This window comes from Genypterus blacodes, unplaced genomic scaffold, assembly GCF_046128005.1.
Source record: "Genypterus blacodes isolate CSIRO-AG114 ecotype Tasmania unplaced genomic scaffold, CSIRO-AGI_Gbla_v1 ptg000176l_1, whole genome shotgun sequence".
NCBI lineage: Eukaryota > Metazoa > Chordata > Actinopteri > Ophidiiformes > Ophidiidae > Genypterus > Genypterus blacodes.
The window spans coordinates 587,415-607,824 of NW_027466977.1; the positions used below are offsets into that span (position 1 = coordinate 587,415).

Here is a 20,410-nt window from a genome sequence, read left to right on the forward strand (position 1 = left end):
TCCAGATGACTGAAGGTCTCAGTGTGATGGAGGTCTTCTTCTGATCTCTGTGATACATGAATGTGAAGCTGTGATGTTGAGTCTCTTCCTTCTCCGCTCTCTCAGCACCGAGCGGATCAAAATGAAGTTCGTCACCTGACGTCAGGGAACTGGGAAGTGACCAAGATCATCGCCTACGACGAGAACGACAACAACCTGTGAGTCTGAACCAGAACCAGGTCACACACTTCACTGTGCAAACACTTTCTTACTGCTGTTTTGTGTGTGTGTGTGTGTGTGTGTGTGTGTGTGTGTGTGTGTGTGTGTGTGTGTGTTTGGTTCTCCAGGTTCTTCCTCAGCACAGAGGGATCGGCACGCAGGCGCCAGCTGTTCAGGTGAAAAATGTTTAAATATACACAATGTGAAATTTGTGCTAAAAAAAGAGACATATTTCTTTCTTGTTCCTTCCAGTTTGTATTTCTTTGTTCCTTATATGGGACATGAATACAAGCCCCGCCCCCCTCCACCCTTGTATTGATGCTGTGTTGGATCCATATATACATTATTATTATTATTATTATTATTATTATTATTATTATTATTATCTGAGCATTTATCTCTGTCCTGGACTTTGTGGAGTCTAATCTCTGGAACATGAAGTTCTGGGGTGTGTTTTTGCTGTGCGATTCCCAGAGTTGTCGTAGAGACGAGGCAGATGTAAAGCGTGTGTGTGTGTGTGTGTGTGTGTGTGTGTGAGAAAGGTGAACAGCTTCCTCCGACTCCCGGGGGAGTGAATCTCGCCTTCTGTAAAAATGAAAAATATGGTCACACACACACACACACACACGTTCCCTGCAGATTTGGTATTTTCAGCTTCCTGGTTGTGGAAGTTTCCGTTCGTCTCCTTTTGGGATCCATCCCTTCCAGTCCCATTCCAACATGTCTGCCGTCTGTATAGTCTCTATAGTAACGTCCCTCCTTCCTGTCTGTCCCGTCCCTGCAGTGTGAGGACGGTGGGTTTGTTCCCGCGTCGCTGTCTGACCTGCGAGCTGAACAAAGCTCACTGTCTCTACTTCACCGCCGACATCAGCGCCAACAACCAGCACGTCATCCTGCACTGCAAAGGTGAGCGGCTTCACTTCACTGACAGACGAGATGGGGACGATGTTCAGAGCGACTCCAGAGCGACTCCGGAGCGGCTCCAGAGCGGCTCCATGCTGCTGATGACATCACCCTCATGCTTCATGTTTGCTCATTGAGCTCACAGTTACACTCCAGTACTCAATGCTTTTGTGTGTTTCTTAGTTTGTAGAGGTCAAAGGTCGTACAGGTGCTGTTTGCAGGAAGTGACTCAGCTTTACTCTGTGACCTTCTTTAAAATGTTTCACACTTCTGAAGGTGAAACGTAAATCTGAATGCGGTTGAAGCCGAGCGATGGCCGAGCGAGCGATGGTGATGATGTCATGTTGTTTCCCTGGGACAGATGTTGGCGTTTACCCCGGGCGCCCCCTGTCATCCTCCTCGTATTCAGATTGAATTTATCTCCAATCAGTTCCAAATATGAAACATAACATCAAATCAATTAGCGTCTCTTTGCTGTGTAATTGCTTCTCTGTGGCGTTCCGCTGCACTGAGTGGCCTGTGTAGCAGAGGCCGGCTCTTTGTGTTGTTTATGGTTTCAATTTATTCTCGGTCGCTGAGGGCGCGAGATGCTCAGAGCGCGTTTCAGCGTTGACGGCGGTGATTTATGCGGCAATAACCCCGCCCACCCGCAGTAAAAGTAATGGAGAGAGCCGGTTGTCTTCAGAAGGCTGCGTTCAGCACAAGCCGCTGCAGCTTGTCCCGACAACTGTTTTCATCAGGAGGAACACGACCTTTTAATTCCACCTCATAAAAAGCCAACGGTTGTGTTTTTAAGAGAGCGCAGGAAGCAACACGGAGGTCAAAGCCTCGCGGCGGCCAGTGGGGGGGGGGGGGCGGGGGAAATGTCAAGAGAGGTCAAAGGCTCGGCGCTTTGGGGATTTGGGTGGGAGGAAGTGGGAGGAAGTGGGGGGAAGTGGTAGCGAGCGGCGCAGGAAGGAGACCGGCTGAGGTTTGCGGCGGCTGGAAGTTTGTGTGAAGTGAATTAAAATGTAACAGTGTACGTTTGTGTTTGTGATTCCAGGCCCGGGAGCTCCCACTGTGATCTTACACAGCCTCAGCAACGCAAGTAAGGACTTCTGAATCTCTTCTAAAGGGGGATTGATGGGGATTTAATGAGCATCTTCATCACCGGTGGCAGGGGGCCGAGCTGCAGCGAGAGAGGAAATCAAGACTGAAGCGGCCTAGAAATGTGGCCTGCTGCTGCGGAGTCCCTGAGCAAGGCGCCGCAGCCCACTCAGCTCTGTGCAGAGGGACGCGTTCTGTTCTACTTTCACGCAGCCTTTTCGCTCGCAGGCGAGATCGTCGCTGAGAAATAAACCAGCAAATTAAAGTAGATAAACCTGCAGCATGATCGGCAACAGAATCCAAATCCAAATCCAAATTCATCATACGTTTGATGGTACTGTCTCTTTAGGAAAAGTGTGCTCTGCTCTGATTGGCCGGCTGCTTCAGGCTCGCTTGCCTGGTTCCACAGGAGTGTGTCATCACGTGTGTTACATGATGATGTCATTATGTTGTCGCACTACAAAAAAAATTAAATGGTCAGAGGAGAAAATATAGTCTTGCAAAAAAGGGGCGTGGCCTGTGTGAATGGATGGCAGTTCCTATCAGCCTCCCCGTATCGCTCAATGCCACACACACACTCACACACACACACACACTCGCCTATATCACCCTTCCTGTGATTCCCTCGCTGGGGTCCAGACCCACAGCTGTGCCGCAGGAAGGCGAGCAGTTGGTTCGTCCCTCCATCCACAGCTGGGAACTCTGGGCCCCCTGGCCGCTTCACAATGAGACGTCTATTGATTTTGTTCTTTCCATTAGAAATGCTGGATGAATTCCATTTCATTTAGTCGCCTCTCGGATGGCTTGAATGCGGCACAAGCGGCCAAATGAGCGTCATTGTTTATCGCGTGTGCTGAAAATAGTGGCGGCGCTCTGAGCCAGCGGCTGCGGCTGGAATGCTTCTCCCAAATAGAATGTTTTGTAATTGTTATGCCTCATTTTTAATCTGTTAAAGTATTATCCTGCCGTCACGTCGGCAGTGATGCAGGAGAATCAAAGTGTATTCATATCCCAGAGTAAAGGACGTTTCAATCCGTGCTTCCATTCAACACAGCATCAAATCACACAGCGCCCAGAACGATCCGTGACCCTCAGATCCCATCCGCCAAACAATTCCCCCCCTGCCACTCCGGCTGCAGCGGCGCCCAGATTATCAGAGGCACTTTTTGGACTCCTTGATCCCTAACAAGCCTTCCTCTTCCCCTCATCTGGCTAGATTACTACATCCTTGAGAACAACTCTCTGCTGAAGGCGGCCTTGAAGTACAAACGGATCCAGCTGACCGACTTCAGGAGCGTTCAGATGGAACACTTTGGTGAGAGTGAATGAATGACTGTAGCAGCTTAATGATGCATTCTGGTCCACGGCTGCATCATCATCTCCTCCTCCTCCTCCTCCTCCTCCTCTCTACAGACTTACCTTTGAAGATCTCCTACCCTCCAGACTTCTCTGAGTCTCGTCACTACGGGCTCCTGTTGGTGATGTATGCATCAGTAACGACACCTCACACACACACACACACACAAGCACACACACACCAGGTTCTCTCTCTTATGTGTGTTGTAATTATACCTCTGGCATCACAGAGGCGGTGTTATTTCGAGGTCTCATTCTCTTTTCTAAGTTATTAACCCAGCAACAGTTGCATCCTGTGATCAAAGCGTTTCACCGCAGCATCATTCAGTCCAGTTGAGGCTCTGGGCTTCTTTCCCCTCTTTGGTTTGATTCATTTTGGCACGTTTGAGCTCAGAAACGGCCCCAAAAACAGCCACACACGAGGCGACACAGAGGCTCAGGCGCTGCGTTTAGGTGCACATTGATTGTTCTCTAATTAAGGTAATAAAACAATGTGGACACACTGTAATCAGCACAAATCAAAAGTGTGTGTGTGCGGGAAATCGATTTGTTCATGCGTGTAAAAGTATCGCGTGTTAATAACGATGCAGCAGGAAGAGACGAGGCTACGTGACGATAAATCACAAAGTCCAAGACGTCTTTGTCCCGTTTGCTTCTGCTACCTTCTCCTCATGCTGACTTCCTGTCTCTGTGCAGCGACGGCTCCCCCGGCGAGCAGGCGGTGAGCGACCGCTTCGCCCTGAGCTGGGACTCGGTGCTGGTGAGCTCGGACAGCGTGGTGGTGGCCCGGCTGGACGGGCGAGGCAGCGGCTTCCAGGGCCAGAGGGTTCTGCACGAGCTGCACCACAGGCTGGGGACGGTGGACGTGCAGGACCAGCTGGCGGCCGTGGAGTACGTACAGGAAGTCCCTCTGCTCAGGTCTGGGCTCGGTGGTAAGGCGGTGTGGTGACGCTCTGGCTCTGCTCTCTCTCTCTTCAGGTACATGCTGAAGTTGCCTTACATTGATCGCACACGGATAGGAGTGTATGGAAAGGTGAGATGTGTTTAGTTCACAAACATCTGCAGGATTTAGGAGACAAACGTTGAAAATTTAAATGCAAAAATAGATTCCAACAATCGCTTATATGTGTTTATCCTTGTTGCCCAGGGTTACGGCGCCTACATAACATTAATGATGCTCAAAGCCACTGACGGCCTCTTTAAGTGTGCCTGCTCCATGTCGCCGGTGACGGACTGGAAGCTCTACGGTGAGTAAAAGACACGACGCGTCACCGTGCTCCAGACGTCACATTCACATGGAAACTGAAGCACTGAGGTGCAAATGGAACTAAGGAATTTGTTAATCCTGTGTATAAATGTGTGACTCAGCAAAGCTTTCTCACACACACACACACACACACACACACACACACACACACACGTGGATCAGGAGTTTGTGAGGAGGTTCTGCTCACTCTGTCTCTCTCTCTCTCTCTCTCTCTCTCATTGGCACAGCGTCTGCGTTCTCTGAGCGATACCTCGGCGTGCCGTTACGGGACGACAGCAGATATCAGGTGTGTGTGTGTGTCTGTGTGTGTCTGTGTGTGTTGCCATCCCATCCCACACACCCATGAGTCCTAGAAGCCTCTGGCTGTCAGAGCGCGGTGTGTGTGTGTGTCTCTGCTCTGTGGGGAGGATCCTGTGCACCGGTGTGTTAGATCACATGTCAGTGTCTTTTACAGGCCGCTGGGCTCATTCAGGCCCTCCAGCCCTAAAAGTCGTTCAGTCATCACTTGTGTCCCACAGTGATGAGAAAGAGACTCTGGGGGAGCAAAACTGTATTTCCAGGCAAACATTCCTGGAGGGAATCTGTCCTGGCCGAGCAGAGCGGAGATTTCAGAGTCTTTACATGCAGAGATCCTCCCACAAACGTATACAGCAGTGTGTGTGTGTGTGTGTGTGTGTGTGTGTCCAACGTCGGTCCAATTTACAGACGATCCTTCCAATATCATGCAGCATCTTCTTCTGGAAAACAGGCCGACGACAACAGCCAAGTCCCATCTGTGTTTAGTTTGTCTGCCATGTCGGCTTGTTTGAGCTCCCGGCGGCTCGTTGCTGCCTGGCTAAGCTGAGCTCACGTCCACACAGCACATCGAGTAGGAAACACACACCTTCAGTTTGGTTTCTGTCCACGCCAAAAGCAGGAAACGCCCTGAGACCTTTGAGCAACAGGTCTGCATCCTCAGTTTGAGTCCCGTTTGTTGAATCTCACCCAGAACCTATTTGATCACAGGAAAACCCTAATTGGACTGAACGGCTGCGTGTGTGTGTGTGTGTGTGTGTGTGTGTGTGTGTGTGTGTGTGTGTGTGTGTGTGTGTGTGTGTGTGTGTGTGTGTGTGTGTGTGTGTGTGTGTGTGTGTGTGTGTGTGTGTGTGTGTAATCAGTGACGTCTCTGATACGATCTCATGAGTTAAAGTATTTGCTTCATGTGTTCTTCCCTCGTCTGTTATCCGCCTGGTGTCTCTGATTCCCTCACAGTTTTCCAGCGTGCTGCAGAACATCCAGGCTCTCCGGGAGCAGACGCTGATGCTGGTGCACGGCACAGCAGATGGTAAGAGAAAATAAATAGTAATGGAATGAAAACACTATCTGTGTTGCATCGCCGGCGAGCAGAATCCTGCCGTGTAATGAGGCAATTGGTTTTTAATCAAAAGATAAAAATAAAGTGAGTTATCTAAATTGGCGCCGGGATTTCCGGAGTGAAAACATTCGGTGATGAGCCGGAGAGAACGTGAGGAAGTGTTTTGTGTTCTGTGGGAATCCTGATTGTTTTCCCGTCACCTGTAACATTCCGGCTCTCGCTCCTTTGTTCCTCCCAGCAAACGTTCACTTCCAGCACACCGCCGAGCTCGTCAAGAACCTGGTGAAGGTCGGGGCCAACTACTCCATGCAGGTGTGTGTGTGTGTGAATGTGTGTGACGAACATCCATGTGCAACTTTATTGACAAACATGTCATCATGTCGTCAAAGTGAGTGTGTAGCGTTCTGAGGGATGAGCTGCTCCTGTCCTTCCTCCCTCAGATCTACCCAGACGAGGGCCACTTCCTGTCCCGGCAGAGTCGCCAGCACCTCTACGGCACGCTGACCAGCTTCTACAGGGAATGTCTTCAAGAGGAGCTTCTACCGTTGTCGGAGGACGAGGAAGAGGAGGAGGAGGAGTAGGTGGGAGGCGTTTGACCTTTTTCAGAGCTTTGGGCAGAGATGGAGGAATTTTTTACTGAAATCCTTCAAGGCCTTTTCGTGTTCGGACCAAGAGTTGAGCCAGAGAGCGGGCAGAGCTGCTGACGCTCTGTGTGTGTGTGTGCGTCTGTGTGCGTGTGTGTGTGTGTGTGTGTGTGAGGCTGTATAAATGTGTCAAAAACATGGTGAAGGACACGTTGACAACAGAGACACTTTGCCAGGACTGCTAAAGCGAACTGCCGTCTCAGCCTGAAGTCGCTTAAACTTTGGGACTGTCCCGTTCTGGGCCAAGCACACTGGAGGACACCTTCGTCACCTTGGTCACCTTGGTCACCTTCGTCGGGCTCTTTGGGCCGCAGTCATCCTCACGTACCAAGTGCATGGTTCTTCTTTTCTCCCCCTTCAGCTTCACTCATCTTGCCTTGTTAGTCTCTTTGGTGGTAGCACTTGGTAGGATGAGAACACAGACATAAACCCTTTTTTTAAACTCTCACCTCTTTTGGTCGTCACGCGAGGAAAGGAAGGAGTTCATCTGCAAACGCGCAAGCTAACCACAACCGAGCGGAAACCCCCGACAAGTGCAATTCCCCGCTGAACCCTTCACTCTCACTGAGAACAGCTGCTGTCCTGTAGGTCACATGTTACCGTGCAGCCGTCCCGTGTAGACACTTGCAATGCCTTATGAGGTCCAACATACTGTAATATTGCTGAGTCATCTATTAGCGGTGTAATGCTAACCTGTGTCAGTTCAGGTGCTAGGGACACAGCATGGCAGGGTAGGTTTAGTCTCTCTGTAGGATCACCGGCCTGGACCTGGACCTGGACCGCCATCCGGGTTTGCTTTTTCGAGGCCGCACCGCTAAAGAATTTCTTCACGTAAACATTATTTAATCTGGTTTTCCATAGCGATGGAATCTCTTAAATGGGTCTGAGGGTTGTTGGAGATGGAGTTTTCTTGGTGACTGAAGATGTTGTGACCTTTCTACAGTGTCAGTAAGGTGTTTGCATGTCTACAGGGAATGTGTCGAGTGTTGCCACATTTTGTACAGAACAATACAGCAGAGTGTGTACATAAATATATTTTTGAGATGTCAGATCTCATTGAAAGTTTAATCTATGGGGTGGATTGATTTGACCCGGACGTCTTGTACATTTCTGTTGATCTTTGCTTTTCCTTTTAGCTGTTGATTTTCTTCTTAGGATGGATTTTGTAATGCTTGTTCTCGTTCATTTTGCTGTTTTAAAACAAACCAGGGGAGGGGAAGGAAGGGGTTAAAGTTTGGGGGTTATTGTGATTGTCCTCTAGTGATGATTATAAATAAAAGCCACAAAAAAGAATGGAGTCTGTGAGCCTGAGGTGAGCTGATTTACCATTATTGATCGCTTGGGTCATCCAGCGGCTGAGCCATCCCATCATCTGATCACGTCACCGCTCTGTTACCGTGACAGCGCCGAGAGTTCATCTGTCACGCTCTCTGGATACACACATTCATAATTTAGAGGGTTAAATCTGGTTGTTCAGTGCTCTCACACACACACACTTTAATCAGTGCACTCACTCACTCACACACACACACACACACACACATTCATCAGTGCTCACATACACACACACACACACACACACACACATTCATCAGTGCACACTCGCATACACACACACACATTCATCAGTGCACACACTCACTCACATACATACACACACACACACAGACACACACACATTCATCAGTGCACACACTCACTCACACGCTCACACACACACACACACACACACACACACATTCATCAGTTCACACACACAAACACATTCATCAGTAAACACCCTCACACACACACACACACACACTCACACACACAGACTCATTAGCGCACACACTCTCTGGCTCTAATTGTAAAGCAGATGTTGCCTGTGCTGAAGGACCATCATCATTCTTCCGCGTCGTTACAGCGAGAAGCCAAACATGGAGGGAGGATCCTGTCTTCTCCATCAGAGGGGGGTGAGTGTAATCACACTTTGTTCCCAAAACCGGCGTCACTTCAAATTTGACGTGAAGGCAAATGTCAGACTCAGTTTGAAAAGGTTCTGTCACCAAGGCAACAAACAGCAGGATGACATCAGGTCGTCAAGTTCAACTATTTATTCCAGTAGAAAGGTTTAACAAATGTACAAACATCTACTGAGGACATTTACTTCCATGTACACGTTCTTGATGACTGAATCAAAACAAAACATGGCTCCGTCTCTATTTCATCACCACCTTGCACCTTGAACTTACAGCCGATGGAGGAAGTGAACAAACGTACAGATGTTGAGAGTTCACACAGTTTCTAAGCGTAGGAGTTCGGGTTCACACTGCATCTCTGCCAAACACCAAAGAAAGGGTGAGACGTCTCTGTGTCACACGTGGACTCTCGGGTGAGGACAGACGAGTGTAGAGACGCGCGGCGGGGTGACCCGACGTCCCCGGCTGTGATCGTGATTGGTTCACGCTTTCCAGGTTGAGATGTGAAAGCTCAGCTGGCGGAGAGTCACAGATGTTGGTGCAGTCGCAGCATGGTAGGAACGGTGTTATGGAGCTGCACACACACACACACACACACACACACACACACACACACACACACACACAGGCTCCTTCTCCCACTTTCTTGCACTTTAACCCTTTCTTCACGCCTCATCATGGTCATAAACATTTTTAAGATTCTTTGCATTCGTTATCCTAGTGAGCACAACAATGATTATGTCTGACTTGTATTATTTTATTAAATATAAATTGCAGTGGCGGTGGTCATGATGCTGCTGTTGATGGTCGTCTTGGCGATGCTGTGAGGTTGGAACATAATGAGGCGTAACATGAAGTAAAGGCACCTGCACGCCACCTGCCTACAGTCTGGTGTTATTATTATTATTATTATTATTAAAGAAGTGGTTTTGTCTCTGCAGTAAATAGAAATCTGAAAATATTCACATCCGTCGGAAATAAACTACACTTCCAAATGGAAAACTATGTTAAAGTTTCTTTCTCTCCCTGCTATCAGAACTTCATACAATATAAACTTTCTTAACTATTTATATTTTGGAGAATCTGACAAACGGCAACAACACTGACATCATTTTGTCGACTTCACCACCCTGACGTGACCGCGCTACCTTCCTACTCCAAGCAAACGTAAATCTACTCATCGCTTTGTTTTCACTCATGCACCAACAGAGTGCATTCACTGACTGGAGCCATTCCAGGAAAACGCAGCGTTTGTGTGTCGCCTCTGGTCGCTGATGGAATCGTGGCTTGGCCTCACGTGACGCTGAGGAGCTACTCCGCCCCCTTGGGCGTGGGCGGGACGAGTTGGTCTTCATCAAAGCAGCGTCTGAAGAAGGTGAGCACGGACCTCAGCAGGTAGTGTTGGCTCGGCACGGAGGCGATGTCGTGTCCTTCATCTGGGAAAATCTAGAGGGAAACGGAAAGAATATTGAAGAAACTAGCTACTCCATTTTAAATGTAGCTCAGCTGCAGACAAGGTGCTGAGAAAATGTAGCTAACTACATCAAAGCTACTTCAAGGGGCAATATGAAGTTGAAAAGCTACTCAGCTACTTGACATTTAAAATCTCCAAACATCTCTGCTACACTGGCGTCCCTGCTTGTTGTGTCTCCATGTGTCAGTTGGAGTGTCTCAGTGTCCCGGTATGATGGTCATGCAGTGCAACATGTGCTGGACTTGTTGCTGTGACTCTGTTTGCTTTATGTCACAGTCTTGACTCCTGCCTTTGCTATTGTTCATATTGTTTAACTGCTGCAGAACAAAATTGCCATCTGCTGACTCTTTCTGGCTACAGGAGCTTCCCTGTGTGTGCGTGTGTGTGTGTGTGTGTAACGATCCACAGCATCAATACTGTACTTCATAATAATGTGAGCCTATGGAGGGCGTGTGTGTGTGTGTGTGTGTGTGTGTGAGAACGGGGAGCTTGTTATGGGAGTGGGGTGTAAATGGCAGCAGTCACCTGGAGAGTGTAGTTAACATCGGATGCAGACAGCAGTTTGACCAGCTCAGCAGAGTGCTGGAAGTGAACTGTGGCTGTAAAGAAGATAATTAAAACGTATTCATCACGGCTCCGCACAACAGCTGCTCCGCGCGTTAGACTGAAGAGAGGAGCACGGCAACACGTCCATGGCAACAAGGTCATTTATGTCGCGCAAGAGGGGAAATCTACAGGAAGAGTCGGCGGTGAGACCGGGAGGAGGTGTAGTCCGACTAGCGGGACTACTGTACACGGTCTGAATATGTAAATGAAACTCAGCATCAACTGACACCAGAGCCAAAAAACTTTAATAGGGAAGGTTTCTGATTTATTCCATCCAAACTCAAACATTTCAGACTCAGTCGGGGTCCAGGGGCCAGATTTGCCACATGCTCGGCTATTTGGCGCCTGGTAATCTGCGTGATTGGCTGGCTTTCCACCGATGTCATTAAACCCAGAACCCTCTCAGAGACCAATATACATCCTAAATTAGACTCCCTACTCACCATCTGCTGTGCTGTGGATAATCAGGAAGTTCACTCGACTCTGCACCGTGACGTTCCCGAGCAGACTGGAGATCTGATGGAGGCGGTGAAACGTCGCAATGTTTAAAGACTGAATAATCATTTATAATGTCCATTAACTCCACACACATCATTAATTTCAGACCTTGTTTAACACAGAATCTCTGCTTTGAATTATGAATTAAAGCCCTGATCTGCTCCTTCAGCAGATATGAATATTCCATCTGAGGCAGAGTTTTGCCGATTAAATTCCTATTAAACTTCTTATGTAAATGAGAGTTTGGACAGAAATCTGAAAAATGTTGTGTCTAACTTTTACATATTTTTTTCAGAGGATAACAAGCATCCTCTGATGTCACACACACACAGGGACTTAGACCTGCTGCAATCCAACAATCGCAAGACGTCTCATAGCAACACAGCAGATAAAATAAAGATTCCTTAAATAGTTTCTCCTCCTCTGGTTCTAGCTTTTTTCATCTAGATTGTTGTCAAATTGTCCGAATTAAAAATGTAGTAGGCATTTCCATATTTCATGTAGCATCACTCGGAGAACTACTCCAGTACGGTGCTAAGATGTTGTTCTTCCTAAATAACAGCAAAGTTAACAGAGCAAAGGTGATGTTTCTGTCATTTCTTAAAGTGCATCTGGAGGGTTCCCTTTCAGGCTGAGCAGGTCGTTCCATTCTGCATCAAAGGACCCAAAACGTTCAGTGTGACCTACGCATCCACGACCTACTTGGTATTTGTGATCTTCTCTCTGTGGGAGGCCAAAGTATTTCTCGGCGAAGGCTGAACCTTTTGTGAGGATTAGAAAGGAAAGAATTACTGTAAAGCCGGTGACCGGAGCGGCTCCTTTCATTAACAACATTTTGATTACTCGTAACTCTAACAGCCCAGAGAATAAATAGATTCAATAAATCGATCAAAGACAAGCTGATGAATCCTGCTGGTTTTACTAGATTCTCTGACCTCGGCAGATTGTTATAAATTCTGCAGCACATCTCTAACTCTGGTTCATGCAGAGTGAATCTCATCTCTGAGAACGTGTTGACTTCATCTCTGAGCGCCGTGATGGAGACGTAACGCACGCCATCAAGATGTTTATAGTTTGGGTCATTAGCTCCTTTAGAGGCGACCTCATCCATCAGCCGCCGGTCCAAGACACTAAGTGCTCCTGAGCTGAACTCGGCCCATTAAGGAACTCACACGACCATAACACAAATATATTAAGCGTAATATTGCAGTGGTGGATGGTTGTGTGTGTGTGTGTGTGTGTGTGTGTGTGTGTGTGTGTGTGTGTGTGGTACCGTAGAGCCTCCAGTCGGTGATGGGAGCGTGAGCGATGCCACACCTGAACACAGAGCTGTGAGAGAGCAGCAGCACGGAGCTGACGAAGCCTCCGTACGCCTGCAAGACACAGAGCTGCTGAGAAACATCAGATCCCATATCTGAGGGATCAGACACAGATGTTGACCTTTACCTTCCCGTACACTCCGACTCTGCTGCCGTCCACATACGGCAGTCTGATCAGGTGCCTGAGAGCAAAGAGAAAAACCAGACGGTACAATAAAGACCTTCATTAAAATTGTGTTTACAACCAAATGTGTATGAAGGATCAAGTGTTTATCAGCAAGCGTAAATACGCCTGTAAGCCTCCCGTAAGCCTGATTTAGATTGGATGGCAGCGGAAGCAAACAGAGTCGCACTCCATAGTCAAGTTCCTACATGTATTACATCGGTGGTTCTCATCCACTGGTTCGTATCGCTTTGGTTCTCCTCTCTTCCCCAAAAATGATCAATCAACCAAACACCTACTCCACCACTGCCAGCTGATCCTGGACGTCGACGGTCCCCAGCCCGTGGTGCAGCTGGTGCAGGACGGTCTGGCCCTGGACGCCGCTGCCCCGCCCGTCCAGCCGAGCCACGATGACGCCGTCCGAACCGACCAGCGCCGAATCCCAGCCGAGGGCGAAACGCTCTGCGACCGCCTGCCGCCCGGGGACGCCGTCGCTGCCATGAGGACACAAGCACAGCTCAGTGTGTTAGGATGGAGACATCAGCTCAAAGACTGGAACGTGTAGAACATCTTACATAATGAGAAGAAGAGGATGCTGCTTTGTTTCATCCAAATTTATGGGGACGCTTAACTCCAGACGAAGAGCTGAAGAAGAAACAGAATATCAGGACGTCACACATCATCTACAGGTTGTTCACCTCCATCCTGACACCAGCAGAGCTTCACCAGCTGCCTGCTGGGCTCATTAGGCACGAAGCAACTCCACTGACCAGCAACACATACACACACACACACACACACACACACACCCACACCCACACACTCCACATGCCTGCTTGTTTGAACTGGTCTGGCTTGGAGTGAGCCGTACTCATAATAAGGTTGTAATCTTGAAGGTGTTTTGTCGCTCATCCAGCAGCTCTCACAGGAAGCTCCACTTCATAATGGAACAGGAGAGTGAGTGAGACAGGGCTGTCTCAGGGCAGCAGGAGAGGTGGGATGTGTGTGAACCAGATGGGCCGCAGATGTCCGGCCAGCTCGGTAAGCAGCGGATAAGTGAATTTATAGCTTATTACAAATGATGAAGAGCTCCGGACAGCGATGAAGGGCCGGGAGTGGAGTGACAGAATCCATCCAAAATCCAAATCTGGCTCCTGGAGAGCTCAGGTCCTTTTTTACTTTCCCACTTTTCACACAAATTGGGTTGAATTTGCCACCAGAGAAACCATCAGTGGACAGGAAGTCGAGGCGTGACTGCAAAACCTGGCAGATTTTATAAAATGTCCCAGAAGAAAAGTTCAGCCAGGTAAAGAATTTTGGTTAAAAGTATTTTTGTACATTTGATTGCTGGACTGTTACCATGGTTTCCATCTGACTGTGTTTAATCTAAAAGCTTCCCTTTATAGCAGAAGAGAGTTTGGGAGTAAAGCAGCCGAATGGTGAGCCGGTGCACAGGTGAGCCGGTGCACAGGTGCTGTGTGAGGTCATGAGCCTCACTAAGCTCCGCCCCTGCTCGCTCTGTTGTTTGCTTGATCAGTTTCCCTGTCTGTCACTTACATCCTGACTGTAGGTTTCACAGGAAACAGAAGCACTCAAGGACGAGGAGCAGATGGCAAGCTGAAGAAGATGATTGCTAATGTGGTGAAGATGAGGATGATGAAGGTGATGGTGGGCAAACATGAACACGTCATTTCTTACCAAAGTCATTGATCAGTACGATTCTTCTCTCCCTCCTGTGTGTGGTCCTGCTCATCAGTGTGTGTGTCAACACTGCGTTGCTCTCCACAGTGAAATGTGCTGTGAGGGAAGAAGAGAGAGTAAACACAACAAAACAAAACACTTCTACCTGCATTTAACTTGAGTCTAGACGAGGAGAGGAGAGGAGAGGAGAGGAGAGGAGAGGAGAGGAGAGAGGCACGGCAGAGAAAAGCTGAAATCTCAGACACTGAATGGCTGTGTTGCTCAATTCTGATCAATCTGGTCAAAGCAGCATTCAGCAAACCTTCCTATAACCGTCGGTAACCTAGTGAACCCTGCGCCCCTGCAGTCCACTTCCTGTGTGAACCACCTGTGAGCTGGTCACACTGCTGAGTTTGTACCAGTTGGCAGCCTCTCTTTATGTCAGGTGTTGAGCTTGTGGCCGTTATGAGGCAGAGCTCCTTTAAGTGAACCTTTTGTCTCACAGCGGCGTGACGCCTGTAACCTCGGCGTTAATCACCCGCTGACACACATTAACCCTCACACACAAAAGGCTGCATTGTAATGAAAGACGTGAGCGGCCCCGGTGCTCTGTCAGTGCAGAATCCACCCGGCGCTCTGCCTGCTCCTCTGCCTGCTCCTCTGCCTGCTCCTCTGCCTGCTCCTCTGCCTGCGTGACCTCCTGTGAGGCCGCAGCACTCAACAGGTCGCAGCACCGCGCTCACGCTGCACGGTGACGCTCAGAAAAACATCCCAGTGCCTTTGAAAGCTTCACAGAGCGGCTGAATCGATGTCTCCTCTGCCTGTGAGGAAGAGGAAGGTTTATCTGCTGAAGGCTCCTCTGAGTAATAAATGTGCCGCTGAATTCTACTAATTGATTATTCATTATTCAGAGGCTTAATCTCTAAACATTAACAAATAATCGGCTGATGTGCCTCACTCTGACTTTGTCGCATTTCGCGCCGCAGGTTAAGACACACACACACACACACGTACACACATCGATGGTGGCGATTACAGTGGCATAATGAATAACACACATCAGGCTGACTGAAGGGACTCAGGCTCACTCACTGTTCATGTCGCTCAGTTTGTGGAGCGTCGTTTGGGGAATTCCAGGACCTGGAGAAACAAAATCAAGCTTTAGTAAATGTAGAAAAATGACAAATACAACTGTAGTCTAATGAACACACACACACACACACACACACACACACACACACACACACACACACACACACACACACACACACACACGGACTCTTAACTCTGTCCACCTCATCCTTCATTAGCTTTCAGAGCCACATTCTTGGGATTTGAACACAGCGCCACCTTAAGGATACAGGAAATATGATGATGATGATGATGGATGATGATGAGGCATGACCTCACCTCTGCAGCTGAGCAGGACCTGCTGGTGATCTGGGCTGAGGCGAGCGTGGTAGTAGGAGCAGCGCGGCCTGAAGAGGGCGCAGGTGAGGCACTCTCTGTCCAACGGGTCCACGGTGGAGACCCTGGGTGGGGGAGCAGCACACACGCACACACACACACACACACACACACACGTCCTCAGAGGTCTGCTTGAGATCCAGTTGATGTGTGTGTAGCCTTTATGCCGCTGCGTAGGGAGATGTGTTTAAGTGGCATCTCACCTGTTCAGCTGCTGCCGCGTCGCTCCGTCTTCCGTGCTGAGGAAATACCTGTAAGGAAACAGGAAGTTGGCTCGTTATAAAAACAACCATGGCTCCCTCGCTGCATGGGGTTGAGAAACCAAGCTCACACACTCACACTGAGTCTGTGCTCTGATCAAAGGCCAGGATTTCTGTGACCTCCCAGCTTCCTGAGGTCAGATGGCGAAGGTTGACCTCTTGACCCTGAGAGGCGTGAGGCAAACACAAACACGGGAAGAGCAAGAAGAGTTTCAGCCCAGACTTAGAGAAGCAGAACCTGGTATGACTCTGGAGCTTCTCCTCTGCTCCTTATCTCTGCAGCAGAGTGTGGATCACTGTGATGGAGTCTGATCCTGCAGAGCATCGCTCATGCAGCTCTGCTATTATAGAGGGGAGGGAGCGATAAGGGAGCAGGGAGGTGATGTGTAGAGCAATCTAATAGAAACTTAATAGAAAGAGTTCCCCTCACATCAGAAGGCGTTTATATGAAATGCATTCAGTTTAATAAGGAGTATAAATGCTTTTACTTGGTGGGAAATCATGGTGATGTGGTTGAAGGCTCCGTGGCTGCTGTGTTTTAAGGGCATTGTGATGAAGAATGTGGCGCCGTCGTCGGAAAAGACCGGCTCCTCGTTCTGGAGGAAGAGGAGAGAAAGGAGCAGAGGAGACGTGAAGCGGAGCGTTTCCCTTCAGGCTGAGAGCTCAGAACAAGACGCACGCCTCGCTCACCTGCCGGTCCAGCCACTTCTCTGATGTCATCACGTGTTTCTGCCACGCAAAGGGTCAAGTTAGTTCCCCCCGAGTGTACAGGGAAGGAAACACTTAGTTGAGTTTGGAAGGTTAAAGGAGACACATGGAGTCTAGAGTTCTTATTTCACAAAGGTTCTATTTTGAAAACGTTGCAACACTTGAATGTATAAAAACCCCCACTACTTCTAATTCTATTCACTGTTGCCGTAGCAACACTGTGCAGACCCGGTAACATGACTTTGAAATGCACACACACACACACACACACAGACACACACACATGTCCGTCTTCGTACTCAGACTGCGCACGCCCTCAGTTTGTCAGCCTGCTTATGATTGATGGATTAAAATACACTCAGAGTGACAGGAGGAAGGACAAGTGGTTGCCCCGGTGACGTAAATCATTTAACCTCTTCCCAGTGTAAGAGTCGTTCAATTTATGGCCGCTTATCCTTTCTTTAACGATCAGATGTGTGTGACTTGGCTTTTACAGGAAGTGATGATGACGTCATGATTGATGGTATTTGTAGAGAAGCATCTTGACCTGATTGTGTTGTGGATCCCAGCTCCCTCACCTTGACACACTCCCCCGTGGTGACGTCACACAGGGAGAGGATGGACGTGTTCTGAGCCCGGTTCACCCAGCGCACCGCCAGCTTCTCCCCCGTCACCCACTTCACCATGGTGACGTAACGCTCGCTGGGACAAAACCGAAGCGGAACCCCGTGAGTGAACGACAGCCGTGAAGTCAATACGATCTTTACCGCCAACATTGATCCAAGAGAAGTTTGCATGTAAGAGTGTGTTTACCTCTTCTCCAGGCTGTCAGGCGCCGTCAGCTCGGTGGTTTGCGAGCTGCCGTCCAAGGCGACGACGTGGAGTCTGACTGTAGGATTGATTTGACCCAACTGGAGGCAAATTAGCAGAGACGTACAATCACACTCACAGTCCTGCTCACATTCAGTGTGCTCAGTAAGGCTGCAGTGTGAGCGACACACAGATGACTCGTGCTGAACAAAAACCACGCTCGGTTTCTATTTTTACGTGCTGTCACACCGAACGTTGCCAGTAGCGCTTTAATGACAACCTGCATCAAGCAGAGAACAAACCGGAGGGATGCTGGATGCTGGATGACCCCTGAGGCCTCAGAGCTGTTAAGGCTTCACTCAAAAATAGAGCTTAGCGCAGTCTAACACACACACATATACTTTGTTTAACTAACAGCGATGGCAGCATGAGCTCACTTCATTCTACTACCTCTCCTTTACTCTTCACCTGATCTCCTGGCGCTCCTTGAGATCCTCTATTCTACTCACTACTGTGATGAAACACTCAGTATTTGATTTATTCGTCAAAAACAAATTGTTCAACCATATTTATCATGAAAACAAATCAATATCTAGTTAATTTCTCGCGGTGTCAAGCACGGTTCAAAACCCAGGGACATCTCAAGCTTTCCAGTCTTCTGCAGGCTTTGCTGTCTGAACCCTGAATCCAGAAATACACCACACAAGTGTCTAATTGGTTACACGCTCCAATCCTGGTTACCGTGGTGATGCCAGTAGTTATTGGCTACATTAGGCCTAACCAGATCACACACATGAAGAACGCTCTCTGGTGTGTCATTGCTGCTTATTGGCTCACAGAAGGCGAAGTCACCTCACGTTTGCTGCACCACATATCACTGTCAGCCGGCTATGTTACATCAGCCAGCGCTCGCGGGAGGAAGAGGGAGGAAGAGGGAAGAAGGGGAGCCAATTACGTCTCTGCTTTAGTCCCACAATCGTACAAAAGTAATTAGGCTCTAAGAAATAAGTCATACTATCAGAGATTCCCAATTCCAGCGCTTAATATGGCCGCGTCCATGTATCTGACACATTACATCACATCAAGAGAGTGAGGTGTGTCCCGTAGACCACCATCCCACTTCAAAGGGAGCCAGTCGGCCTTAACATGAATAAAACAAGGAGAGAGATCTGCAACCATCATGAAAGAGCTCCAGCTGAGCGCCCGGGTGGAGGAATTAAGACGTTTCTTTCAGGTGGTAAAGGTTTCTGGAGGAGGGTTTGGATTATTTTTAGTTCTGATTCATGCTGATACATCTGAGTGTGTGATCTGAGGAGGAGGCGGCGGAACACAAGACAAAAATATACGAGAATTAGAGGCTGAGAGGCTGAGAGTGGTGGTGCTGCTGTGTAGGCAAAGCTGTGTGTGTGTCTGTGTGAGCACCTTGGGGTATGGGTACTCCTTCCCTCTGGGGTACAGGGAGCCTGTGAAGCGGGGCAGGAGGACGTTGGGGACCAGGGAGTCGTTGATGGTGAGGTAGGCCAGCCTGGAGCCATCAGGTGACCACCAGTGTGCCACCTGAGTGTGTAGGACCTCCTCTGTGAGTGAATTTAAATGAATTACAAGATCATTACTGTACTTTCTCTCACGTGATCAGCCACATGTATGTTTGTGTCCCTATGCCAGATGTTGTGGTCTCTCTTACCCTCATACAGCCAGTCTGTGATGCCATTAAAGACGATGCCCTCCTGTCCAGAAGACGTCAGCCTCCACGAGCTGCTTTGCACGTCTGTTTGGTAGTAAATGTTGTTTTCAAACACGTAGATCTGTGGAATATAGAAGAAATAGAGCTTTTAGAAACCGTCAGCAGGCACTTTGCTTTAGATAGAAATTTACATCTTCACACACACACACACACACACACACACACACATACACACACACACACAAACACACACACACAGACACACGCACACACACACACACACACACACACACACACACACACACACACATGTCTGTCAATCAGTGTGAGTAATGAGAATGAAAGCAGAGGAAGGCTACTTAATGAGTGTGTGTGATTGTGTTTGAGAGCAGAGAGATGCAGAGATAATATTAGCACGTATGGAAATGAGATTTATGGGTCTAACATGTATTCAAAGGAGAAAACGGGTTGGAGCCTTGAAAAACTAAACGAGTTCCTTCTACTTTATTTGATTTGAAGTGACAGCGAGGACTGAAGTCTGCAGTGGAACATCTGAGCCCAACACACTGATGGAATGTAATGAGCTGGTAGAGCACAGAGAACATGCTCGCAGATAAAAGCGCATATTCATGAATATTAAGCTCATCTGCGGTGATAACATAGACAAATATGCAGCCGAGCCTCATGAATAATGAAAAGCACTTTGTCATTAGTAGTGTGACACACTGCTGTAGGGCTTTCTGGCAAATGGATTCCAGGGAGGGCAGGTATAAATACTGAGGAAAGCAGATAAATATGCTATCAAATGGTTAATTACTTTTCTTGTCTACACGGGAGGAAATAATGGACTGATTATTCCGCACTTATACAGAGATGATGGAGGCATTAGTCAAACAGGGAGGTTTTTCGGTGGCCCAAAGTGTCTTGGAGCAACAGCTTGATGTGTGTAACTGTTGTGGGCAACTCTTCAGA

General features: G+C 48.5%; 2 protein-coding genes across 2 annotated transcripts in view; one reads left to right on the plus strand and one right to left on the minus strand.

Moving 5' to 3' along the window:
* The window catches only part of dpp10 (dipeptidyl peptidase like 10), a 47,128-nt gene extending 40,159 nt beyond the window's left edge, over positions 1-6,969 (plus strand). Inside the window, exons 13-25 of the mRNA XM_076167819.1 lie at positions 106-197; positions 327-374; positions 983-1,104; positions 2,144-2,188; positions 3,404-3,502; positions 3,601-3,670; positions 4,240-4,434; positions 4,522-4,576; positions 4,691-4,790; positions 5,038-5,096; positions 6,062-6,134; positions 6,403-6,476; positions 6,605-6,969. Of these exons, the coding sequence (XP_076023934.1) occupies positions 106-197; positions 327-374; positions 983-1,104; positions 2,144-2,188; positions 3,404-3,502; positions 3,601-3,670; positions 4,240-4,434; positions 4,522-4,576; positions 4,691-4,790; positions 5,038-5,096; positions 6,062-6,134; positions 6,403-6,476; positions 6,605-6,745 (1,173 nt within the window). The 3' untranslated portion in view covers positions 6,746-6,969. The remainder of the gene's footprint in view (positions 1-105; positions 198-326; positions 375-982; positions 1,105-2,143; positions 2,189-3,403; positions 3,503-3,600; positions 3,671-4,239; positions 4,435-4,521; positions 4,577-4,690; positions 4,791-5,037; positions 5,097-6,061; positions 6,135-6,402; positions 6,477-6,604) is intronic.
* A 3,111-nt stretch (positions 6,970-10,080) lies between these two features.
* The window catches only part of LOC143014045 (inactive dipeptidyl peptidase 10-like), a 64,184-nt gene continuing 53,854 nt past the window's right edge, over positions 10,081-20,410 (minus strand). The window contains exons 8-26 of the mRNA XM_076167822.1: positions 19,439-19,559; positions 19,177-19,331; positions 17,758-17,855; positions 17,523-17,646; positions 16,927-16,965; positions 16,719-16,832; positions 16,316-16,401; positions 16,180-16,227; positions 15,920-16,041; positions 15,602-15,649; positions 14,528-14,626; positions 13,405-13,474; positions 13,129-13,323; positions 12,794-12,848; positions 12,621-12,720; positions 12,050-12,108; positions 11,293-11,365; positions 10,769-10,842; positions 10,081-10,215 (exon numbers count right to left, since the gene is read on the minus strand). Of these exons, the coding sequence (XP_076023937.1) occupies positions 10,081-10,215; positions 10,769-10,842; positions 11,293-11,365; positions 12,050-12,108; positions 12,621-12,720; positions 12,794-12,848; positions 13,129-13,323; positions 13,405-13,474; positions 14,528-14,626; positions 15,602-15,649; positions 15,920-16,041; positions 16,180-16,227; positions 16,316-16,401; positions 16,719-16,832; positions 16,927-16,965; positions 17,523-17,646; positions 17,758-17,855; positions 19,177-19,331; positions 19,439-19,559 (1,815 nt within the window). The remainder of the gene's footprint in view (positions 10,216-10,768; positions 10,843-11,292; positions 11,366-12,049; positions 12,109-12,620; positions 12,721-12,793; positions 12,849-13,128; positions 13,324-13,404; positions 13,475-14,527; positions 14,627-15,601; positions 15,650-15,919; positions 16,042-16,179; positions 16,228-16,315; positions 16,402-16,718; positions 16,833-16,926; positions 16,966-17,522; positions 17,647-17,757; positions 17,856-19,176; positions 19,332-19,438; positions 19,560-20,410) is intronic.